Source organism: Polyodon spathula, chromosome 16, assembly GCF_017654505.1.
Source record: "Polyodon spathula isolate WHYD16114869_AA chromosome 16, ASM1765450v1, whole genome shotgun sequence".
Lineage (NCBI taxonomy): Eukaryota > Metazoa > Chordata > Actinopteri > Acipenseriformes > Polyodontidae > Polyodon > Polyodon spathula.
The window spans coordinates 36,702,406-36,726,957 of NC_054549.1; the positions used below are offsets into that span (position 1 = coordinate 36,702,406).

General features: G+C 43.5%; 1 protein-coding gene across 2 annotated transcripts; it reads right to left on the reverse strand.

Moving 5' to 3' along the window:
• Window positions 1-1,027: 1,027 nt before the first annotated feature.
• LOC121328363 (ras association domain-containing protein 1-like) lies at window positions 1,028-24,054 on the reverse strand. Of its 2 annotated transcripts, XM_041272988.1 has the most exons (7): window positions 23,186-24,054; window positions 20,807-21,587; window positions 14,656-14,780; window positions 3,565-3,669; window positions 3,162-3,450; window positions 2,666-2,781; window positions 1,028-2,348 (listed from the first exon to the last, which is right to left on the reverse strand). In XM_041272988.1, exons 2-7 carry the CDS (start codon window positions 21,105-21,107, stop codon window positions 2,202-2,204), a joined length of 1,083 nt encoding a protein of 360 aa, XP_041128922.1. In that variant the 5' UTR covers window positions 21,108-21,587; window positions 23,186-24,054; the 3' UTR covers window positions 1,028-2,201. The 2 variants fall into 2 exon arrangements, with proteins under 2 accessions (XP_041128922.1, XP_041128923.1); XM_041272989.1 differs by lacking the exons at window positions 14,656-14,780; window positions 20,807-21,587; window positions 23,186-24,054 and adding an exon at window positions 10,603-11,124 and having other exon boundaries at window positions 1,549-2,348.
• Window positions 24,055-24,552: the final 498 nt, after the last annotated feature.

A 24,552-nucleotide genomic window follows, 5' to 3' on the forward strand; every position in this document is an offset into this window, starting at 1 on the left:
GATTGGGGCTGTCCAGCACCAGGATTGGAGACCCCTGGATTATTCAGCACTGATTTAACACTAAAATGACACCCTGGGATCCTTCAGGAAGCTGCTTGATGGGATGCAGGGATCAATAAGCTACTAACAACCAAACGAGCAAGATGGGCCGAATGGCCTCCTCTTGTTTGTAACCTTTCTTATGTAAGTTGCCTCTTAAAAGTGGTTTTACAGTGGTGCGCTAATTCAAATTTGACTAATTTACTTCCAAGGAAGAAGCAATACGACTTCCTTTTGGAAGGACCTGAAATTATATTATCACCAAAAGCTACCCTGGAAGGAAAATATATAATATGCTATTAATGTAAATGAAACACATTGTGAACAAGAAAAAAAAAAAAAAAAAAAAAAAGAAATTTAAGCCAACTAAAGCCTTTTTTAGTTTTATTTTAACATGTGGACCCTTCTGCAGGGATCGAGTCCTGCTGTCGTTTTCACCGTCCACAATAACAAATCTTCTCTTAACCACGGCCTCTTGTCATCCTGTAGATTACTGCATTTGGGTGTAATTTGATAACTGATTCACAAATCCATATTCGAGAGATGAAGGTAGTGCAAAATAATGAGGACCCCTTGTATGCTTTTGCAGTTTAAAAAGAATGAAGTTTCCAATACAGTCCTGTTCTATTTCACAGTGAAGCGTGTGGTCCCTACCCTGTGACATTGTCACAGGGATACAGCAGAGTGGGCACTATAGACAGTTGGTTTCCAACACATGGTGAGAATTTTGCAAACTTTTTTGACAGCCCAGCTTTTTTACATTCTCCAAAGGATTCAGCAGCACAGGAACACGATCCCCACCCTCTCCAAACCAGCATGCAGCTTCGTCCCTCTGCAAGTCAAACTGGTACGCACTGGCTCCCAGCCACAGTGAGTGTGTGGTGAAGGGGCTTGGGATTATACCGATAACACTTTGAAGGGTAGAAATGTATAGGGAGCTTTACATTTCAAACCAGCACAGAGATGCATGCAACATCAACACAGTTCATTGCAGCCAGCCTTTCTCTTCAGTTTTTATTTCTCTTTTCAGGCACAAAGTTGTCTCATGACTTACAGTCACAGGCTTGAATATGAAAAAGAACCAAAGGGTTTTTTTTTTTTTTTTTTTTTTTTTAAATCGAAGGGGATGAGAAAAATCAAACTTGAAACTCAAAAAGCAGGAAAGTCATCAGTGAACTTCACATCCATGTTTTGAACTGAACCTCAGATTACAGAGGGTTCACATTGGATTCTACCTGAACTTATCCTCAAAAGAACAAAACAGAAAAAAAAACTGAGCCACTCAGGCTCGTTAAAACAGAATACAGGGCGGTCGTTGCTGTGTGGGATATAGCATGCTGCAAAACATGTGTTACCAGTACACTGCCCTAAACTCTTCAATTGGTATCAAATTACAATTAGAAAATGTAACGCAAAGGCATTAAACAAATACACATCCAAAAAGTACTGGACTGAAGAAATGTGACATGTGTTATTTGGGACTGTTTAAAAAAAAAAAACGCACACACATTACAAATATGAAATTTCACGTTTTATATATAAAAGCCTACAATATAAAAGGGTTTAAAAAAAACGTAAATAATGTAAAATCTCCCATCCCACCCACCAAGACTTGAGAATTACTACTCCAATAAAAAGCAAAGCGAAAGTGGGCAGAGCACAAGATTCAGTCAAAGTGCTTCTCAACACAGAAGCCTTGTGACCTACACTGTGTACTGTACAGACAGTCCAGCCATTCAATATAAACACTGTGGGCTTTGATACCCGGGTGGCTAGTTTGGCAGTCTCTTACACTTCAACAAGGTTCCACAGTGCTGATGGTGGTGATGGGGTGGAGTGACCCTCAAAGAAATTAAAGGAGTACTCCATTTCCATGTCCCCCGCACATTATTTCAGAATACACTGGAATCATACAACAGTCTATTAAGGCAATCAATCATTGCTGGACACAGCCAGTCTCTCACAATCTCTCTCTTTCACAAGCGCAACTCATTCTCTCTCTCATTCCGGGTCGAAGGCACATCACGGTTCGTTCCATTCGCTCTCTTCACCACCCACACTCAGGCAGTGTCCATCCGCTCTCTCGGTCAGCTGTGATCTTTGGAGAAAAGGCAACTGAGGCCCCCTGGTGGCCTCTTGGCAGCACTGCAGCGCGTCGCATCTCAGCCGGGGGTGTGGGTAGTCAGGGCCTCCTGCATCTTCTTGCGTGTGCGGGTGTAGCGCTCCACCAGCTGTTTCACGTGCTCCTCCTCCTCGCGCTTCAAAATGCGCAGGAAGTTGTGCAGCTCCGGCATACTGAAGGCATCCCACTGCAGAGATACAAACACAGGGTTAAGGAAACAGAGCCCCCTGGTGGACTCTTTGTAACAATGCAACAGTCAGCTGCTGTGTTCGACCTTGCATTTCTTTAGGTACGTTTAATTAGATTTTATATATTGGCTGGGTGATGACAGAACATTATTTATAAGTCAGAGAGCACTCTTTTCTACTGCTCTTCTATAAATGGCATAGAAGTAGCAAGACCCCTTTTTTCTGATGCCTAACATTGCTCAGAAAGATTCTCTACACATCCTGTCTCTTGAATGCTGCGTGGATTAAGATCCTCTTTGCTCCCGTCCTCACTCACATTCACGTCTCCAGTCTCGTTCTCCTTGAGCACCAGGCTGAGCACCTTCTCGCTGGGGCCAGCACACAGACGCAGGTGGAGGGGCCGCTCCTCATCAGGCAGCTTCCTCAGGTACACTGCAAACACACAAACAAGACGGACCGCTAGGTCAGACCCAGTGTGCAGCACAGCTGTGTCACAACATCACATCCTTAGAACATGAACTAACACCTGACCAATTCACCTTTACAAATACTAAAAGAAACATAATCAATTCAATGACAGTTTCATTGTGTGTAACTGCAACTAAGCTTTTTTTTGTGTATTTCAATTTTGAACACATTATCAATAATGAAATTGAATATGGATTAACATGCGATGGGTGTATTTGACTCATTTGTATTTTCTTTCCTTTTTCTCAGCTTTGAGTTTGTTTATCCGAGTTGAAAGACGCTGGAAGAACTGCATGCGCAGATCCATCACACTGGAAATGATGGGATCCCACACAGCGGCTCACCTTGGCCTTCGCGCTCGCTGCGCTCAAACAGGGCGAACTTGCGGGGGTTGTCCACCACGGTGAACTTGTTGAGCAGCGCCTCGATGACCTCGTGTGCCTTCGTCTTGGAGCTGATGTGCAGGTGCTTGGCCGTGTCCTTGGGCAGGTAGAAGGAGGTGCGCCGCTTCACAGCCGTGCCTTTCCGCACCTCCAGGGCAGAGGACGCCTTGCGGGGCGGGGGAGGCACGGAGACCGGGCGCACCAGCTTCAGCTGCACCTTGATAAACCCTGTGTAGGAACCGTCCTTGTTCTGGGGACAAAACAACAGACACACGGCATTGAGACACCAAGGCAAGCAAGGGATCTTCCGTCGTGCTGTAGAAGCAATGGTTTGATCAAAGCAGGTTCCTTTCTGTGTGCTCACCATGGTCATGAAGAGGTTGCTGTTGATCTGTGCATTGTACTCCCTCACTTTCTGCTCAATCTCGCTCGGAGACAGCTCCTGCTTCTCCCGGTCCTTTTGCTCGTCCTGAAAGAGAGACAATTCAACCTTCAAGCACATCGTTGGCTGAAACAAGGTTTGCCCACTTATCCCTTTCAGTCCTGGTGCCTCATCTTAGCGCCGCATGTATACACATGCTGTAGGAAATGCCTGATTCCCCAGTGTTTTCTGGTATTCCACAAGGGGACAGCAGAGTACTGCTCAGTTACTTTAATAGAGCTTTCTGATGATTTACCACAAGGTGGGGCACTCTTGAGCCATAGGGCCCTTAATAGTAACAGCCTGCAAACCGTTACATGTCTGCTGCCGAGCTTCAGAGGGCAGAATTTAAACCGAACAGGAACAAAACAACGACCTAAAAACAAGAGATGCCCAGGAAAGGGGAAGCGCAACAGTGGCCCAGCAGCAATGTTAATATTCCTCCCATAAATCTTGTACAAGGCATCTCCCCAAAGAGCTGCTCCCTCCTCTGCCACTGCATCTCTGGGAAGGTTTTTGATTTATTAAGCACAGCCTCCCATTTCTACTGTGGCCGCCTTTCCATTGCAGTTTCTGATAGCTCAGTAGTGCTTTACCATGAAAGGTAGCATTAACTTTGATGACACAGTATAACAAATAAACAGCATGCTTTTTTATTTTTTATTAAGTATTATTTATTAAGATAAATGCATGCTTTTGAGAGAAGACCAATTGTACAAGCCTACTATTTGTTTTTAAAGCTTTGTAGAAAGAAAAAGGAAAACGCCCACAACATGAAATCACTTCTTTAAAAGTTGGAAGTGGATGTGAAAGTTTACATACTGCTCCCAAGGCCAGCGCTCTCTGAACACGGTCACGGCTCTGGCTATATTTAGCTGAACACATGCAAGGGGTTTGTACACCAACAGAGCAGCTTCCTTCCCAGAGAAGGACAGCCTCGCCTCCCCTGGGGCTGAGCCCACAGCCTAGCAGACGAGGCTTGTGTAAATCAGCACGCTCTGTGTAGAGCACAGCCACTGTCTTCAGAGTAACACTGTGCTACATGTATATATTTAAAAAGATTCAAGTTAATGCAAAACAAAGTGAAATACATGCAGAACTGAAGCTCCAGTTTTATATAAAAGCAACACAACCAGTTAATTAAAACTAGTAAGAAACAACATTTGAATTGCCTTTAACCTGCAACTGTCATGTTCCTATTTGTAGAAGCATTAGGCTTCCATTCCCTTCAGAATGTTACTGCATGCTTTGCACCCAGTCATGAGTCACACAGGGACTGCAGCGGGTACACAGAAGATGAGGCGGCAGGCACAGAATTGGGTCTGAATATACAGGGGTTTTATTTTTGTTTGTTTTTTAATTCCAATTTTATAAAATGTGTAATCTCTTTTTTTTAATTTCAGTTTGCATTACATTTTGTATTGGACTGTTTCCCCAGCCAATACAGATAATTACAGCCGTCACGAAACCCACAATTGAGTGTAAAACGTGACTGATTACCTCATTTACTGCTAAATCAATCAAGCAAGCTGGCAGGACTATTTCATGCTGCAAATCAAATACCCCCTGCCCCCTCCACTGACAAATGTTCTGTGCAGTTCTTTCAAAATAATGATGTTTTTAATTGCATTCGTGGTTTTCAAGTTTTTCACTATCCAATCTCACGGACAGGAGACAGGGCAGAATCCATAACGGCAGGGCACCACGCAACACTACCCGCTAGGCCGCTACACAATAACTGCATTGCTGTTAAGAGCAGGTGTGGAGACTGCTTCCCTGATACAGAGCCTGCAGTAGATGAGCTGAAGGCAGCACTGAGAGAGCCAGAGTGCTGTAAACCAGGCGGTGCTGTGAACACGGCAGAGCCCCGAGTGCAACCACGACATCAACCAACCAGCCCCAGGACGGGACTCCCTTCTGCAGCTGCTGCCCTCATTCAATCCCAATCGCTCTCTCCCCTGTGGCTGAGAGTTACAGCAAGGATGCGTTAGCCTGCTTGTGTATCGACAGCAGGGATGGATGCTAGACGTTTCTCTTTTACCAGTCTTTAAGGCTAAGTAAAAACGGTACCTAAATGATCTATGTTGCCGGAGAAAGGTATGGCACTGAAACAACGCTCTTTGAGTCTTTAGTTCCTAGCTTTTAGTTTAAATTTTTCTCAATGGACGAATACTTTGGGATGAGGCACCTGTGGAAGCCAGGGGAGGGTCTGACTCTGTCAACTGTTAACAGACCCGGGGATGGGAACACAGCGGGAAATGTTACGGGAATCTTTCCTAGAGCAGCTGGAAGAGCAACTGGAGAAGGAAACGCCAAGCTCCTGCCCCTCTGGCCCTGTCCCTCAACAACTCAGCAATCCATTTGCTGCTCTATCTTTTTCTTTGTGCTTGCTCTTTTCTTTCCTGATCTCAATATGACAAATGAAAGTGACGTTAGCAAGCACTGAGTTCCACTCCCTCTCTCTCGCATTACTTACCCACAATGTTCTTGCTCACTTGTTGCATCAGACTTACTTCCTGTTCTCATCCTCAACCCATGACATCACCGTTAACCAATTGGATCCCTCCTCTGGGTGTGTGTGCCTGCGTGCATGTGTGTGGGGGCGGGGAACACTTTGCTGCCCCTCCTATCTCCATATATGTGGCAATGCAATACCGACACTGCCAAGCCTGTGGTTTCCTAGTCTGCATTCCAAAGCACTGTATTCATACAAAAATAATTACATTCTTCCTTTGTTCAAAAGGAACGGCCCACAACGAAAGGCTTGTTTTACAACAGTTTCTTTTGCAAGAATCACAGCTGACACCAGCACTAACCATCTCAATGGCAGCACTCGCTATACTGGAAAGAATGGTTAAAAATACACTTACAATGCTTAAATTCTTTAAGCATGTTTGTCCCTGGTGGGATGAACTGGTGAGGTACAGTAGGTGGCTATTCATAACTCATACATGCAAAAGGCTGATCTATTGGACAGTCACCAGGATTTCAAGTAAGACTCAGCACAGCTCATAGTTCACCAGACAGGTCTTGAATGACCAATAAGTGCATTTCATAGTTGGTATAAATATACTGTCTGTCTCATTTCATTTTTTGTCTAAACAAAATAGTCGATCATTTGATCTGATTATGCGTGATATAAGTACAGGTACTGCGACCTGTGTATCGCGATACATATCCTATTGTGACATTAGCGTATCATTACAGCCCTACATCTTGGCTAACAAGAGACAGCATTTACTCCCAATTCAGAACTGATGTATGAATGCTTTCTGAATCTCACTCCAGGTACAGTACTGTACTGCAGATCATGCTGCACTAGTGTGGAAGGGTGTGTGAAAGTTCCTCGTACTCCAGCAGGGTTGGGGTCTCAGTTTGAGATTGCATATTGACCCTTCCCAGGCCCTGCTATGAAGCCCCTTTCCCAAGCCTGACCCTGTCCAGGGAGCTACCTGCAGTTCTCACTGTTCTGGGAGTGGCGGCTCAGCCCCTTTCCCTTTCCCTTTCCTCTCTGCTGAAGCCCAGCCTGGACTTGAGGAAATGGAGCTTTCCTGAGGAAACACCAGGAGGAGATGTGTGGAGCAAAGGTTTTGTTTTGATACAAATCAGCCTCCCGAGCAGAACATCCTCAGAATAGCTCTCTCACCTCTCTCTTGTACCACTCCAGGTCATGCTTGCTGCAAAGGGCATCGTTGCTTTTATAAGCTGAAAATGATGTGTTATAAGTTGAAAATGATGTGGCCAAAAATGAACAGGTCAGTCAGCAGGGATGGAAATAAGACTCATGTTGAAAAACAGTTTCAGCCATTCCAGGTTTTCCTATGAACTTGATTAGCCACAATGTATAGGTAACAAGCCCAGGATTTGTCTTATTAAGCCCCTAATAAAACCAGGAATGGATCAGACTGCTATGCAATGGGAGTTTCCATCCCTGGTCAGGGAGGCCCCAAATGTCTGAGCTCTGGTTATTTCAGAAGACTAAATACCAGTCTGTCATATCAAAAATGCCAACAGGCAACACCATTTTAAATAAATAACTACTGAGAAAAAAAAGAGCAGACAAAATTAACATCTGCTCAATGGAGGCACTCGTTTTGCATCTCAGACTGATCAAAGAGAAAATCCACTCCCTGCAGAAATAAGCTAAACTGGGAAAATGTTGTGGGTGTTGATTCTAGCCATTCAGCTCCTGTCTAGACCAAACGGTAAGTCAACTTTAGCCTTTGCAGTCTAAAACAAAGACTGCGTGTCAAAATCCCAGAGAAGGACAGTATATAGAAAACCTGTTTTAAAGTCGAGTCTAGGCAGCAGGATAGCATCACCCGTGCACTCGCCTGCATGTGGGACAAAAGCAAACCAGGCAGGTATAAAGCAGGCGAGAGTGAGCTGGCAGCAGAGCCAGCATCTCCTGAGTGAATCCGGGACACGACCTCAGAGGCAGTCTGTCCAGCAAAGCCAGCCTGCCCAGCTTCCTAAGGAAAGAGGCTGCAGGAAACACACTGACCCAGAAAACAGCAGCAGCCCGCTGCAGGACAATGACATCCAGCAGGCTGCCAACGTTTCTCGGTTAATGGCAGTGTGGTGTGTGCAAACAAGCCAAACACAGCACTCTCAGCAAACACTATGAGCCATTACTGATGTGTTCTCAGCAGCATCCATACAGATAACGGGAACAGATAGGTAGTTTTCAAGCATTTCAGTTCCAGATAGTGGATCAATTTCCTCTTAAAACAGACAGCAACCACCAGAACTCAGTCTATAGCAGCCAGATCCAAAGCATGTCACAGTGCTGGGACCTTTCAGCTGCACCTGCCAGGCTATGCTGGGTGAACGTAAGAACAATTTCTTGTCCACTAATCACATATTTTCTTCTGTCATTAACATCTACCATTCCAGTGTGTTGTGCGATCCAGCGTTACAGCTCTCAGGCAGGACTGCAGCTCTAAACAGTCCTGCTATGTATATTTACAGCACTAACTCCACAACCATTTCAATCTTCTGGTAACAAAACAAAAAGACAAGCAGTGGAGCCAGACTCCAATGTTGAAACGTCACCATTTCTGTTCAAACTACACACATCTAATGTTCTTTTAAGCCTTTTGTTTTTATTGCTTTACGATTGGTGTTCTCCACTAAGCTTATCTTGGTGTCAGCAGGTTGAAGTGCTTCAGCTCCTCCTTATCGGATGCAAGCAAGGAAACCTGCAAGGTGCTGGATCTACTACTGTCGATCATTGGGATAGGAATCGTACTGTTTCTTTGAGCTTGCTTCAGAAAAACCTTTGCAGATCACAATTCTGGATGAAAGGAACTATAAAATATGACTTTGCATGGTATAACTGAGATGGTGATGGAACGCTAGATTGGAATCTTCCTGATCACATTCCCGTATCATTCTCTGGGTTTAGTTTGTCCTAGCATATAGTCCAAGCTGTCACACTTGGGATGACTAATACCAAACAGCCTGTCTTCACTTTCTCCATGTCTACGAGCACATGGGCATGGCAGCTCAGGGTGCAGATGGGGCAGAAGCTGCACTGACAGGGATTGCACTGGGTTTGAGACTTTGCCCAAAGCTGGGCACCTCCCAGTCCATCAAGGCATTTCCCTGGAGACGCCAGAGCGGTCACCAGGATTGTTTGTCATGCAGAGGGCTGGAAGACAAGCTCAAACACACGGCCCGCCAGCGCCTTGTTTACCAGTCTAACAGATTAAACACACCCCTCCCCACCACCACCTTCCAACAAACAAATGAAACCTCTGCATTAAAAACCCATTTCTGATGTGCAGTCTAGACTGCTTGTAACGACAATGCACTGCGCACCGTCATGCATGAGACACGCAGAAGTGTTTTTACTATGCAAGTATAATATTTCCATATATTCAAATGAAATGAATACAGATCCACGATATGAACGTTACGCAAAACACATGCCTAGTGTGCACCTCAGTTCAGATGCAGGTGGAAGCTGGACAGACCTGGACACATTGTGAAGAGACGAGGAAAGACCTGGTCTTTAGCCAATCGGATCAAAGGCTGACCAAAACCTTCCTCAATCCATAAGGATGAGAAGGTGGCAGACTGTGTGATTCATTGCCTGAATCAGACCATAAGGGAATGGAAGTCTTGTTCAGTTACAGCTACAAATGTGATTGAGCTACACCAGCAGCGACACAATCGTGTTCCAAGAACAATGCTTTGAAAAAAAAGAATAGAAGAGCGGGTTACAGTTATGTTTATAAAGTAATTTAAATAATACGTTTTCACACCCAAAGTAATTCCCCAGACCAATGCCAGGCCATTGTGGGGCATTACTGGGAGATTCTTCCTGCTGACTCATATAACAATGGGGGTGGGGAGATTAAATTCAGGGTTCAGACACCAATTATGTATGCCCCTCAGTGTGGTGATTTGATCTCTCTTGTGACAGTACATTGTAACCCCCCACCCCCACCCCGTCACATTATTCCCCAAGAGGCAAAGAGGCTTAACCAGTTATACTACAACTGCTTCATATAATAAAAACATTTAGATCTTTTGCTATACCAGAATTACTATATTTAAACGAAAGAACGGTTTGCACACTGATGTTGATATATATATATATATATATATATATATATATATATATATATATATATATATATATATATAAATTATATGCCACATAAGCCGGTATTATTTAATATCTTAAGATATATATATATTAAATACACGTATTATTTAATAAAAATTATTAGAAAAAGATAATTTCGATTGCTACCAATACACGTTATTATTTTTAAATATGACCATTAGCAGCTTTATTTCATTTCTTAATTAATGGAGTTATTACGGATCTAACTCAATTTGGGTTAAAAATGTTACTACACTTTAGTTACCGATCTAAACAGCCCAAACCCCCAGAGACATTCAAACACACACGCTACCCCTAGCCGATCTCAGCTCAGGATCCCGGCGATCCTGGGTACAGCATCTCACCTTGCCGACGTCTTTGCGAGGCTTGCGGAAGAACGAGGTCCGGGCTGTGAAGTACTGCTCTAACTCCGAGTCCGAGTCATCCTGGCTGCAGTAGCCGCTGCTTGTGGTGCTGCCCCAAGTCTTCTCAAAGGACGGGGTCGACACTTCAACACCGTCTCTCATGCCGGTACTCGCCCAAGAAAACTATACAGCTGTATAACTAATATAAGAAGCCCTGCCAGCAACGCCTTTCAAAATAAAAAAAATAAAAAAACAAAACTACCACAAAGTTAAAACGGCCGTCAGCGAGTCTTGATTTGAATACGATATATTTGCTTAGATAATGTAGCTCTCGACATACACGTTTACCTTACTTTATTTTTCCTAATGTAATATAAACTGCGATCTCTTTATAAATATGCTTTGTATATGTCTTGATTTTGTGTCTTGTTAATTGTGCTTGACTGTAAAAATGCGTCTAGTTTTTCCAGTACTTGTCTCCACCCACGCTGTCGATTCTGAAAATGACTCGGTCTGTGCTCCGCTTCTCGCTTCTCTCCAACTCCTCCTGCAACACCCCCCTCCCCGCCCCCGGCCGTTGGAATTGGAAAATACACAGCTGTCCAGCACCCCTCCTCGATTGGATAGCGAGGTAACTTCCAACTCCCTAATGACTTCATATTCCCCTCCCTTTTCCTGTTCCAAGCAAAACCTAGGGATTCCTGCCAAGCGCCATTAACCCCTTCACTGCCAGGCTGTACCAAAAAACACTTACATTTTTTTTTTTTTTTTTTAAATCTTAAACTCTGAAATACACCTGACTTATGCTGTTTATTCTGAAATAATAAAAAAAAAAAATTCTAATGAAAGTTTACTGTGCCATTCCACTGTAAAAGTGTAGCAAAGTGGAAAACAAAAATCCGATGGTACACCATGACAGAGCCCTTTATAAGCTAGTGTTACACATTTTATTAATTTGACAGCCAGATCTAACTTCTTAATAGACTTCGCTATCTGTAATATTCTGACATGTAAACGCTATAGGAGATCCACAATGCAGTCTTGTGGCAAAGCATTGGCAGAGTTACGACCAGAGGTGTTTATAGGTTCTGAAGTCCTGTTGTGGTGAGGTAGGAATCTTCAGCCCATTAGCACAGAGTCCTTCTAGTTCTACATTCCATTTGAATTGTATATTGGACCCACAGAAGCATCTGTTCACACCTTCGACCATCTGAAACAATCAATGTCACTCCAGAATTAACCCTAACTGCTTCATTAATGTAGCTAATACAGTGCACACTGCATAGGCTTGTGTATTGAAACACACTAAGACCTCAGACTGACAATCAATAGATGTCCCAGACTTCAGTCACAGCAGAATGAATTGAGTAGTACCCATTTAACTGTCCACTGCTGTAATAATAGTATCACAGCAGAGCACAGAACGCTCGAAAAATCATTAATCTAACACACACACCCACACTAGCACGCACGCTCACATACACACATACACACACACCCACACTAGCACGCACGCTCACATACACACACACCCACACTAGCACGCACGCTCACATACACACATACACACACTAGCACGCACGCTCACATACACACACACCCACACACGCTCACATACACACACACACCCACACTAGCATGCACGCTCACATACACACATACACACACTAGCACGCACGCTCACATACACACATACACACACTAGCACGCACGCTCACATACACACACACACACTAGCACGCACGCTCACACACACACACACACACTAGCACGCACGCTCACATACACACACACCCACACTACGCACGCTCACACACACACACACACACACACCACACACTAGCACGCACGCTCACATACACACACACACACACACGCTCACACACACACACACGCTCACATACACCCACACTAGCATGCACGCTCACATACACACACACACGCACTAGCACGCACGCTCACATACACACACACCCACACTAGCACGCACGCTCACATACACACACACCCACACTAGCACGCACGCTTACATACACACACACCCACACTAGCACGCACGCTCACATACACACATACACACATACACACACTAACACGCACGCTCACATACACACACTAACACGCACGCTCACACACAGACACGATCCAGTACGATGTGGAATTGAAGGTGCTGTACCCTCCCCCCCCCCAAAACCTCCAGAAAAAGAATAGATTCAAATCCCTACAATTCACTGTTTCATAGCACCAGTGAGCACGTCAGAGACAAAGTCCAGAAGAGGCGAACCGTACAAATGAAAAATGCTTTGGCCTGGTAGCAAGTTTTATAAGACCTTCAAGGGGTTTTATATCCTTGATTTCCAAGGGTTGAATCTTAAAATAGACTATTTCTAGTCAGTTATTTCCTCAGAAGTCACATCCTAAGCTTGTCTGCATAATAATTCAACTTATGAAATATTCATTTTAAGGTACTGTTAGCTCATGCATTATCAAAGAGAACGCTATCACTGGCTTGCATGCTCTGCATCCACAATGTTCAAAATGTAACCCCAGAATGGTTCACCCCGTACATCACATAGGAACAGAAGAGGCTTATCTCCTAGCCTCAGGGTAGTATCTAACAGGTTCTTGAATAAGAACTAGTCAAACACATGTGTTTACTTCTGCTCTTCTGCTCATAACTGTTTCTCACTGTCTGTGCAGTCTGAGATGGCAATTAGCAGTGCTCTATATTTGAAAGTTTAGGCTCCACCCATGATAGAAATGGACTAATTCGCCATATCTGTGAATTTTACAACAGCCGTACTGCAAAGCGCCAATGAATTCTGAGATGACAATTCTCATCTCATCTGTGACAGTGTGTGTAACAACAGCTCTTCACTATGGAAGCTTTCAACTTGGTATGGAAGCTTTCAACTTGGTAAGAATACTGTGCTGACTAACCAGTATTGCTCACAATTCTGACCTTCACCCCCCCCCCCCCCACGTGCCCGACTGACAGCCCACCGTGGTTGCCTGGTAACACAGAACTCCATTACCAGGCCAGCAGCCCATTTTCAGTTGCTTGGTAACCCCCCACCCCCACCTTCGCTGCTGGAAAATTGTTTAAATTGTTGCTGGGTTCTGGCATGGCATGAATAGATAGGTAATAAAATCTGGGCTCTCTACAGATGGTAGAGATCCCTGGGGTCTGCCTTGAGGTCAAAGCTTGAAGCTATCTCCCAGTCCGGGGCACTCTCATCTCTCAACCTACCACCTGAGCAATGAACAAACCTCCTGCTTCCAACTCACCCTGCAAAGCAGCCCGATGATATACAGTAACTTACTGTGCAAATGTTTCTTTAGATCCCATCACTTTTCATATATACTGCAGGATAAGCCGGTCTCGCCCTCCTGTCTCCAGTCTCAATCCCAAGCAAACTGGAGCCAACTGTGCAATGAAAACCACACTTCCAAACCATCTACAGCTATGCTGATTCATAATGCAACAGTCATACTGATGATGAGGATGAATATGTGTATATATCTTCAATCTTTTAAATTCAGATTTCTCCTACATCTGGGCTGAACAAATACATTACAAACTTCTTTCCCTCCTTGTTAAAATAAAGAGGTAACAGTTTCCCACTTAGAAACATACTTTCCAGGTATTAAACTCCATTACTGAACTCCACCCCCATCCCAAACAGAGCTGCCCTCTTTCATCCCCTTGTTCTCCCTTCACCCCATGGATATTGGAGGCGTCAACAGCCTCCCTTCCTTCCTCGGAAACTCTTTTGCATGTGAAAAATTCAAATTCATTATTTCACCTATCAGTTCAGAACACATTTTCATATACCAGTATTGCAGAGATCCGGGGAATAGGGAGCTGTAAATAATTTAAATATCCTTACATACTGTATATTAGCATATGAGCCCATGCAATTTTAATTGAAACAGAGACAGAATTTCACTAAAGATTGGTCTATTTTCAGATCCATATATATAAATCTAGGGATCATCTTGGGGAGTCACAAAAAATTCAGTTAGGAGGGCTCAACCAAGATCATCTCTTACCACATTGGTGTCAGTCTCCACAGTGTGCTCTGCAGGATCTGATTGGTCGGTGAAGCGGTTCCTTTGAACGCTGCAGTCCAACTGGATGAGTGCCCGACACCTGTAGTGACACGTGAACCCGCAGTCTGAAAATAAATAAATACATAAATATAAAAAAAAGAAAAGAAAGCTACCTGTCTTTCTTCTTCATGGTATTTGATGTCACCCATACTTGCTGCAGCTACAGCAATTACACTTTCCATTGTGTTTGAAAAGCAGAATGACACTGGTATCCTTTCTACAGAAGGGTGAGTAATATTAAAACACACTTATTCAATGACAAAGAGATTCCCCAAAACCGTAGGAGTGGACAAGGCAATAAGGGGAGGCGATGGCAAGGAGAAAGCCATAGATTTATTATCTTTTCATCTATACGCTCTCTTGAATCGATAAAGAAGTAATTAAACCAAAAAAAAAAAAACGATTCTGAAGTTTGATGAATTTGATCACGTTGGGGTTTTTGTAACCAGTGTGACAATGCTGATGTGTTTCTGTATGACTTTGCCCTTTATTGACACAGCAAGATGTAAATCTCAATTTTATGGGAAAACATAAAGGCTAAACTAAAATAAGTTTTGTACTGTGAACTGCTGGCTGTAACCGGCGAGATGAGAAGCTACATTGTGCACTATAAAGAAGCCTACTGTATGCAATGCTTTTAATAGACAGCTCATTAATCAGCCCTGTGAAGACGAGCTGCTGCCCCATCCAGCTCTGCAATACAGGAAAAGCAGTATCCCTGCCCAGCCAGAGCCTGCATTCACTGCTCCCCCACCTTCCCATTGCCAGGGCAGGGAATTCTATATATACACACAGGCACGGCATTGCAGGAGCATTACATCACTGGAGAGCCCTGGCAAGCTCAAATCACATGGCAGCCTGTGAGGAGTGTGGGAACAGGGGGTTCAGCTCTCTCTGACAGGGTGGAACCAGCAGCATGTCCAGCATGAAGGAGCTGCCTGGGGGGCAAACCAGTTTGCTGTGCCCTGGAAACACTACACAGCCTGGCCTCCAGGGGGGGCTTCTTGTCCAGTGATAGAACTGGTTCTACGAACTGTGAAACAATTTCTGCAAACGATTTAGCGCTAGAGCAATCTATGAGTCCTTACCAGCTGCAACAAGATGCGAGTCAGGCTGTTCTATCAGATTCCACAGAGCAAAATCACAATACAATGTGTCACAGTGTAAGATCGGAGGAGTCAAGGAGAGGGGATATGAATCTTAACGAAGACACTGACTCACTGTTACTCAGCCTCCTGTTTCCTTCAATTGAAGTGGAAGTATATTGTGGAAGTGGAGCACTTGTGTGACATATTACACTGCGCTAATGTATTCTTTTAATTGTTCAGATACTCTTTGTATTATATTCTGTTTGACTTTTTCAATCCCCAAAGTTTAAAGCACCCCTGTGGCCTACAGAGCTCCTAAACATTCTTCTCTGCCAGTACAGCCAGTCCCCCACCCCAAACTGGAGCTTATACATTAGATAGATTCTGAAAAAACAGATATCTTGTGTTAAAGAAAGTTACACAGGATCACAGCTTGATTTGGGTTTCTCCAGATAGAGCTCAAACATGTAGAGAATGAATTTGCAGGGCATGCAATGGAGCTGTGCTGTAAGTAAAGGTGGCTTGAACTGCTCAAGGGCTACACTGCCATCTAGTGCTGGCTTCAGGTAGTAACAGAAGAAAAAAATGTTTGTCAAACTAGTTGTGGTTTTTAATATGCAGCACACCCACATGTGCAGCACTACTTGCACACTAAAGCCATCATATAGATTCATTTAAAACACTTTAGCATGTAATAAATACATAATATGTACACTGTAGATACTGCTATGAAACATTTGAAGTTATTTGCACAACAGTCAGTATACAGAATATAAACTCCAACCACCACATCTTCACTCTAACATGGAGTGTGAACACTTACTTTATATGTGTCTAAATGAAAGTAAAAAAAAGATCAATATATCTACATGTGAGAGGTGAACTCAGACTAAAAAAAGCTGAAAATTGTTGCTGAAGATGTTGAACACAACGGTAGCAGATAAGAAGAGCTGGGTGATCTCTGCCATCACTTCATGTTTCCCACCCTGCCCAAAACCACATCCACCCTCACTCTCAGATACACTGACGCTACACACACTCGCACACACACCAAGACACACACACTGACACTCACTCACTGAGACACACACAGTGACACACACACACAAACCTGATGGAATCCTGTCTGTTCATTACTGGAGGGGCGTCAAGAGTAACAGTCTGACCCGAGTGCTGTTTGGAATAGGTAGCAGCATGGCACAGAGGTTAGATTTAAGGGACTGTAGTGTGAAGCAGTGTTTCTACTAGTGTGAGACAAGGGGCTGTGAAGCACCTTGGCACAGTGGTTACAGCTGAAGGACTAGGAGGCAGCGTGGCACAGTGGTTAGGGATGAAGGACTAGGAGGCAGCGTGGCACACTGGTTAGAGATGAAGGACTAGGAGGCAGTGTGGCACAGTGGTTACAGCTGAAGGACTAGGAGGCAGCGTGGCACAGTGGTTAGAGATGAAGGATTAGGAGGCAGAGTGGCACAGTGGTTACAGCTCAAGGACTAGGAGGCAGCGTGGCACAGTGGTTAGAGATGAAGGACTAGGAGGCAGAATGGCACAGTGGTTACAGCTCAAGGTCTAGGAGGCAGTGTGGCACAGTGGTTAGAGATGAAGGACTAGGAGGCAGTGTGGTACAATGGTTAGGGATGAAGGACTAGGAGGCAGAGTGGCACAGTGGTTACAGCTGAAGGACTAGGAGGCAGCGTGGCACAGTGGTTAGGGATGAAGGACTAGGAGGCAGCGTGGCACACTGGTTAGAGATGAAGGACTAGGAGGCAGTGTGGCACAGTGGTTACAGCTCAAGGACTAGGAGGCAGCGTGGCACAGTGGTTAGAGATGAAGGACTAGGAGGCAGTGTGGCACAGTGGTTAGGGATGAAGGACTAGGAGGCAGCGTGGCACAGTGGTTAGAGATGAAGGACTAGGAGGCAGTGTGGCACAGTGGTTACAGCTCAAGGACTAGGAGGCAGCGTGGCACAGTGGTTAGAGATGAAGGACTAGGAGGCAGTGTGGTACAATGGTTAGGGATGAAGGACTAGGAGGCAGAGTGGCACAGTGGTTACAGCTGAAGGACTAGGAGGCAGCGTGGCACAGTGGTTAGGGATGAAGGACTAGGAGGCAGCGTGGCACAGTGGTTGAAGGAGGTTTGTGTTAGAGCAAGTGTTTGTCATTTCCTCCTACCTGTGATGTCTAAGTCATGTATGCTAATGTTATTATCAGGGCACATTCTCACTGTGCCCCCAGCCCTCCCCCCTCCTCCAGTCTGAGAAATACCAGGGCACCCACACAGGGAGCCAAGCCATCTTGAGCACAGACAGAGAGAGCACTGTCTCAGTGTGAAACAAGGACAGGGACACAGATCTATACAAAGTAGGAAACGCTACAGTTCAACCCAAACCACACTGATAAAGCACTTATTTAGCATTTTAAGTATTCAGCCAAGCACTCTGTCCATTTGAACCCTTTAAGATCTCTTAAAGTAGTAAGTCTATCAGCTGTGCATGGAAGCATCAAAGTAAGATTAAAGAGTAACGTGTCAGTTAAGGGTTTTCATGTTTACAATGGGTCTGGCAGGGCTGGAGCTGCTCTTAATATTTCCTTCTTATCTATTTATTATACTTACTACTTCCACTTAATGGAATTTACTCTTAGAACCAAATATTTGTAAATTGAACTGCTCTTAGTTAAGATCACTCTCAAACATAATTATTTATTGTATTTTTAAAATTCTCTCACTTGAATTTGCTCTTACTTTCTACAGATTTTATTGCATTTTATAACTGCTCTTATCTGTAATATGATAGTCTGTATTGTGATATTTCATAATATGATATTTTGTATTGTGATATTTTGTAACAACTGTAAGTCGTCCTGGATAAGGGCGTCTGCTAATACTAATAATAATAATAATAATAATAATAATAATAATAATAATTTCCGTCACACAATTCACAGCAGCCCTTGTTCCTCTATAGGCAGGACCACATCGACAGGGCGAGAGCTACGTCCTGGGTCACGTCAGCAGGGAGCCCTGAGATGAGAAAGGGTTGTAAAAGCATACTGCTGAAACTGAGAAAACACTACAATAAGAAGAACTACAACACCTACAATCAGACCATTCTACACCCTTTACAGTCAGTACTTATTTATGCTTTATTTTAACCTTGCACTTCAGATTCCTTTAGTTGAAGAATGCCTTTGGGGAGTATGACAGAATGAGATCTACTACAGAAAATCTACCATGACCTCTCCATCCTGACATTGTCAGCATCAGTTCACAGTGGCCTTCGCAATGAAACTGATCACATAGCCGCACAGAAACAAGGAAGCGCTCTGTTTGTTGAGTTGCCTCAGTTTTTACCCACGCTCCCAGATTTGACCCCTTATCTACTGCTAGTTTCCCTGGGAGGGGGTCACTCCAATGCCACTTCCTGTAGATCAGAACACAGGCTCCCACACACAGATGTACACTCCAGGGTGCTGGGTTTCTTGTCCACACCCTTCCCAGCTCCCTCATCTCCCCCTGCCTTGCAAAGCTGCCTTAAAATCCTCACTGGAGACTTTCCAATAAGGATTGGGTCCCTTGTTTTGGGATCTGAATGCAGTGCATTTCGTTTTTCTACTTGCATGAAACGGGTCCTAACTAAAGAGTTCCCTGAGAAGCTGGTTCTAAACCAGAAAACATCCACTGCTTGGTGCAAAGCTGGAAAAGTGTAATCATGCACTTTGCATTGCAAAAAAGCCACACATTATAAAACTTAGTATTTACGTCAAGAATGAAAAAAATTATGGTTTCACTTTTCCTTCCTAACACATTCTGCAGAACCTTGTGAAAGGAAGCACTGAACTCTCTCAAAATACACCAAAGAAAAACTGCAACTCAGTTTCATGATGTAAAAAAGTAAGGCAATTTAACCCACAGTGAGGCTGAGCTTGTGTTCCACATACAGTGTGGTTAAACAGACATACTGAAACAGAAAACAGCACAGCTGCTCATTTTGGTTCATCTTTAAAGGGCACATAAGGACTGTTTTATTGTACTGTGTTACATGTTCCCATGTATTGCTACAGCTGTTTATGTAAGGTGTGTGTATTGATTTAATTATGATTATTATTTTTTAACATTTTAACCACTTTTTAAAACTTTTACATTGCATTCCCTGCCTCAAGATTCCCATGTACCTGCATGGACCTCTCAGAACTACATTTCCCATTATCCTCCTGCTCACTGGTAAATCCATCTCAGTCACATATGGGAACAGGAGGATGATGGGAAATGTAGTCTTTCTTTAATATCGGTTTTAATAGCCAAACATGCTCAATCATGTACAATGTACAGTGCAATCTCGGTATATAAAGTTCCTCCAGAGCTACACATATTCATGTTTTCAGTTTTCAAGACAAGTAAAATAAATGGAATTAAGAAGTCACAAAAGGAAGATTTTCCAACATGGAAAATATGCTAATAGTAATAATAAATAAAAATAACTGCTGATTAAACCTGACCGACAACCACAGTGTTTATTTTTACTTGATCTGTGTCATTTCTCTCTGATTCCTCAATAAAAAACTGCAAATGCAGAACTGAAGTGTACCTGAATACTAATCACCACCCGCCCTAAAACAACTCACTTCCACTGTTAACGGCAGGAGCCTGATCTGACAGACACTTTCCCAGGATTCCCTTCAGTGCAAACGATGCCCCACTTATAGAATGCCCTTACTGTATGTAAACACACTAGTGCTACTAAACCATGTTAAAAAAAAAAGAATGTTTCCTTATCTACGCTTCAGTGTGAGCTGTGTTTGAGATTTCTAATCCTTCCCCAGTACTCTTTAGAGCTTGTCAGTAATTCTGGGGAACCTCAGTCAGTTCCGTTTCCCCGGTCTGCTTTGTGTGGAGAAGGTCTTTGCACAGTTTTACTGCAGTTTGGAGGCCTCCCCCCTGTTACACATGCTTTGATGTGATAATGATGTCACTGCTGATAATGATGTCACTGCGTTTCCTTTACTCACGTGTGCAGCGCAGGCTCTGCTTGTACAGCCCCCAGATGAAGTCCCCACAGAGGTCACACCAGGTGGGCTGGGCATGGGTGCAGGGCTGGAAGTCATGCCCTTCCCCGGCCTCGTCAGTCAGACGAGGGTCCAGGCTCTCCCCCAGCAGCCGGATGACCCTCACTCGACTCAGCAGCTCGGGCAGCTTCCCCGGGCTGATCCGTAGCGCGTTGACCCTCTCCAGCCGGGGGGTCTGCGGGGTGAGCTCTATACTATCCTCCAGGGACATCTCCTGCAGCTCGATCAGCTCGCCCTGGGACATCCCGACGGACAGGCAGCTGGACCGCTGTGGAGGACACTGCACAAGGGGTCTACACTCTTACTCCAGAGTCTTGCTGCTGAGAAAGTCAATACTACTTTGATTGGGAGCTGAACATTTAAAAAAAAAAAAAAAAAGAGAGAGAGAATTCTAATCCAGGCTTGAGCAGTTCCTTATCATGCATGCATTATCTCAGCGCTATAAAACGAAACACATTTCTGTTTTCATTAGCGTAGTGCGACCCCCTTTCTTCTGAAGCTGTGAGAAAAGTCCACGCAAGGAGATACTGGAGGTGTGGAAAAAATACTGGAATCAGAGACATTGCAATCTGACCAAGCCAGCAGGTGTGTTCAGGTTTCCAGTTTCCCCTTCTAGTTCTGATCTGGAGCACACAACCAGAGTGTCCACAGGTCCTTTCTCAGAAACTGTCCTTGTCCTATTCTAAAACATGCTTTATATAAAGAACAGTGATTTTCTTAGTGCCTGTAAAAAAAAAAAGGCAGTGATGACTATGATAAATGAAGGTATGAATCTGACAATATACAACAGTGCACACTGGGTAGTGCCAGCATGAGTCTGTTCATGCCATCTCAATGGAGTAGCTCCGCACAGCTGCAGGGGCGCTGGGACCATGCTCACATGCTCAACGCTCACCTTGCTATATTGCTGTTCTGTTGTGCAATACAGAGGTTAAGTTGTTACACTCATAAATGATATGACACTAGGGAAAGTCTGCTGGCCATATCCACCACAGTGTGACAAGGGTAACAAGTTAATGGTTTTTCCCACTGAGAATGCACACTTATGAGCATTAACTCCCGACTGCTTTTTCAAACTGTGGCTCTATGTTTTGTTTTTTGTTTTTTAAGAGAGGAGCCATGTTCCATGCTTGTTAAACCTCCTTACGCTATTAAATTCAGGATTTCAAACAGAATTGAAAACGACAACACAAACTGTATGGGAGGAATAAAATCAAATTTAAAAAATGGCCACTGAAGCATGAAAATGTGAAACCTCTTACAGTTCTCCAAGAATATGTCATTTCAGCTTAAGTGGCTAATTTAAATGGGCAGCAGAGGGCTGTGATTCCAGCAATGCAGGGACAGATTTGAAAACCGGGAATCTATTAAGAATCTAAAGACCAGTACCAATTGACTCCTAATCTAAAAGGGTTCTCCGGCCCTAGTCACAGAACGGAAAGGACTGCTTTAAAGAACGTTTTTTTATAAAGACTTTTTGAATGTTTCAAATTAGGGTTTATAAATGTTCTTTACTACAGCTGAAAATTATTTTTTTTAGGAATTGCAAACTCGATACTATCAATCAAAATAGATCTTTAAACAAACCGTCCTCAACAAAACAACCATTAAAGGCTTGCCAATAAGTATTCCAAATACCTTGTTTAACGATTATGCTCTCCACTAGTAAATTTAAAACAACACCATGCTTGGTGCTCTGTATCCCGGGGCATCGTTATAGAAAGTGGCTACTCAATGCGGATGGGAGCTTCCACATTCGCATATGAATCGAGCCACTGTTCGTGCACATTTTCACATAACGCACAAAGACCAAGCAGAAACTAAGACGCGCATTAAAAATGTATTTCACCCTCAATACGCAATACAATTATGTAACTATAATCAACTGACTTCCAGCATTTGATGTAATGATGCTGTGAGCGCAAAACTACTTTGACATCAAAGATAGTAAACAGTGTCTCCCATGTCAACCTTGAGAAGAGGGTGCACAGCAAAACAGCACCCCGTTAAGTACTTATATGTGTGCAAGATAAACTTTTCACTGCAGACAGAAGGGCCGTCTGCTTGACACCAAAGCCCGCTGTAAACCGACGACACCGCAGAATATACGTAGTTCAAAGAGTAAACTACACGGTCATAAAGATTCTCTCTTTTCTCGATCCCATATTTTTTAGGTAGTAATAAACGCCGTATTTAGCTCCTGTAAATACGACTTACTTGTTTTCAGTACTGTTTTTTTTTTTTTTTTTTTCCAGCTAGCTTCTAGTTCACTACTAGTCTGACAAAAAAACAACGACTTGGGTAGGAAAATGAAAAGCATACCTTTTTTTTATTTTAATTCACCAAACGCCCTTCTACTGTCGGTTAAAACTGTCCATGCCCATCACTGCAGAAGATGGAGTAATGTTTATAAATCCACTTGATTTCGCCAAGGAGAATGATAAAAACACATCGTCGGGCTCTGTTTGTTTAATTGCGCTGAGTAAAGCACTTGTCCAAAATGTAACCAAGAAAACCAAAAACAAAACAACACACACACACACACACACACACACACACACACACACAGCGAGTCCAGTCTTTCCAATCTACTTCTTTTACTCTATTAACCCAAGCATTCAGCGGCCCGTAAAATCGCACAATGGACTGTGAGCACACAAGCACACAGCGTCCCGTGAATATATGAATTGTTGCATTTCCACACAGGCAACTCAAATGGGGCAGCCCCCGTGCACGTCCCGTTTAAGAACGCTCAAGAAGTATCTTAGCCCAGTTCTGTAGTTTTGGGGGGGAAAAAAAACCGTGGTGATTTTATTTTTTAAATATGCAAACTGGCAGTCCCGTAAAAAAGTAGCGGTGTTGCAGAATCAAACGCAAATCCATGATCGTATATTGTCATTTTTAAAGCCAGCGCAGTAAGTACCAATGTAGCGTCGCAGTAACACAGACCCCTTGCAGTTGATTCAAAAGTTGCACAGACGTAGTTGTCTTTTTTTCTTTTCTTTTTGTTGTTAACAATTTTCAGAAGTTTCAATAGAAATGGTTAAGGAGGCGAGGCGGGTGACTGGAGTGACAGCTTTAAAACATATTTAAATATAAGATAAATATGCGTTCTTCGTAAACGGTTACGAAAAATAAATTTGAATTAAATCAAAAGAACGACACTGCCCTGAAACAGCCTCCTTAAGAATCAGCCAGGAGATCCACCTTTAAAAAAGAAAAGGCTGCTGTTTCTGCTCGAAGCTGTCAGTCTTGGGGTTGGAAGTGGGAGGCATTTCGAATTAACTGGTGCTAGGCTGTGGTTAACCTTTACGCTGTTTGCATCGTTGCTTTTAGTTCAAAGTCTGTTATTTTAAAATGAATATTTGATGACAGAAGGGGAAACATTCACCTATTGTAAATTCTCGCGAGCAAAAGTAGAACCAGCCGCTTAAAGGCAAAGCAAAGACGCACATAAGGAAGACTGTTAAAGTCTTTTCTTACTAGTCTTGTCTAAACATTTTCTTCCTAGTAGTTTATTTTTCACTTTTAGAAAAAAAGCCTACTTGAGAGAAATAGTAGCTATAACAAAGCTGTTGATACATAACCTTTTATAATGGCTCTATATTACCAGTAGCAATAAAGTTGTTTGTTTAAGGACCCGAGATGCGTTCTTAAATGCTTTCTCATTTAATGTGAAAGATATACAG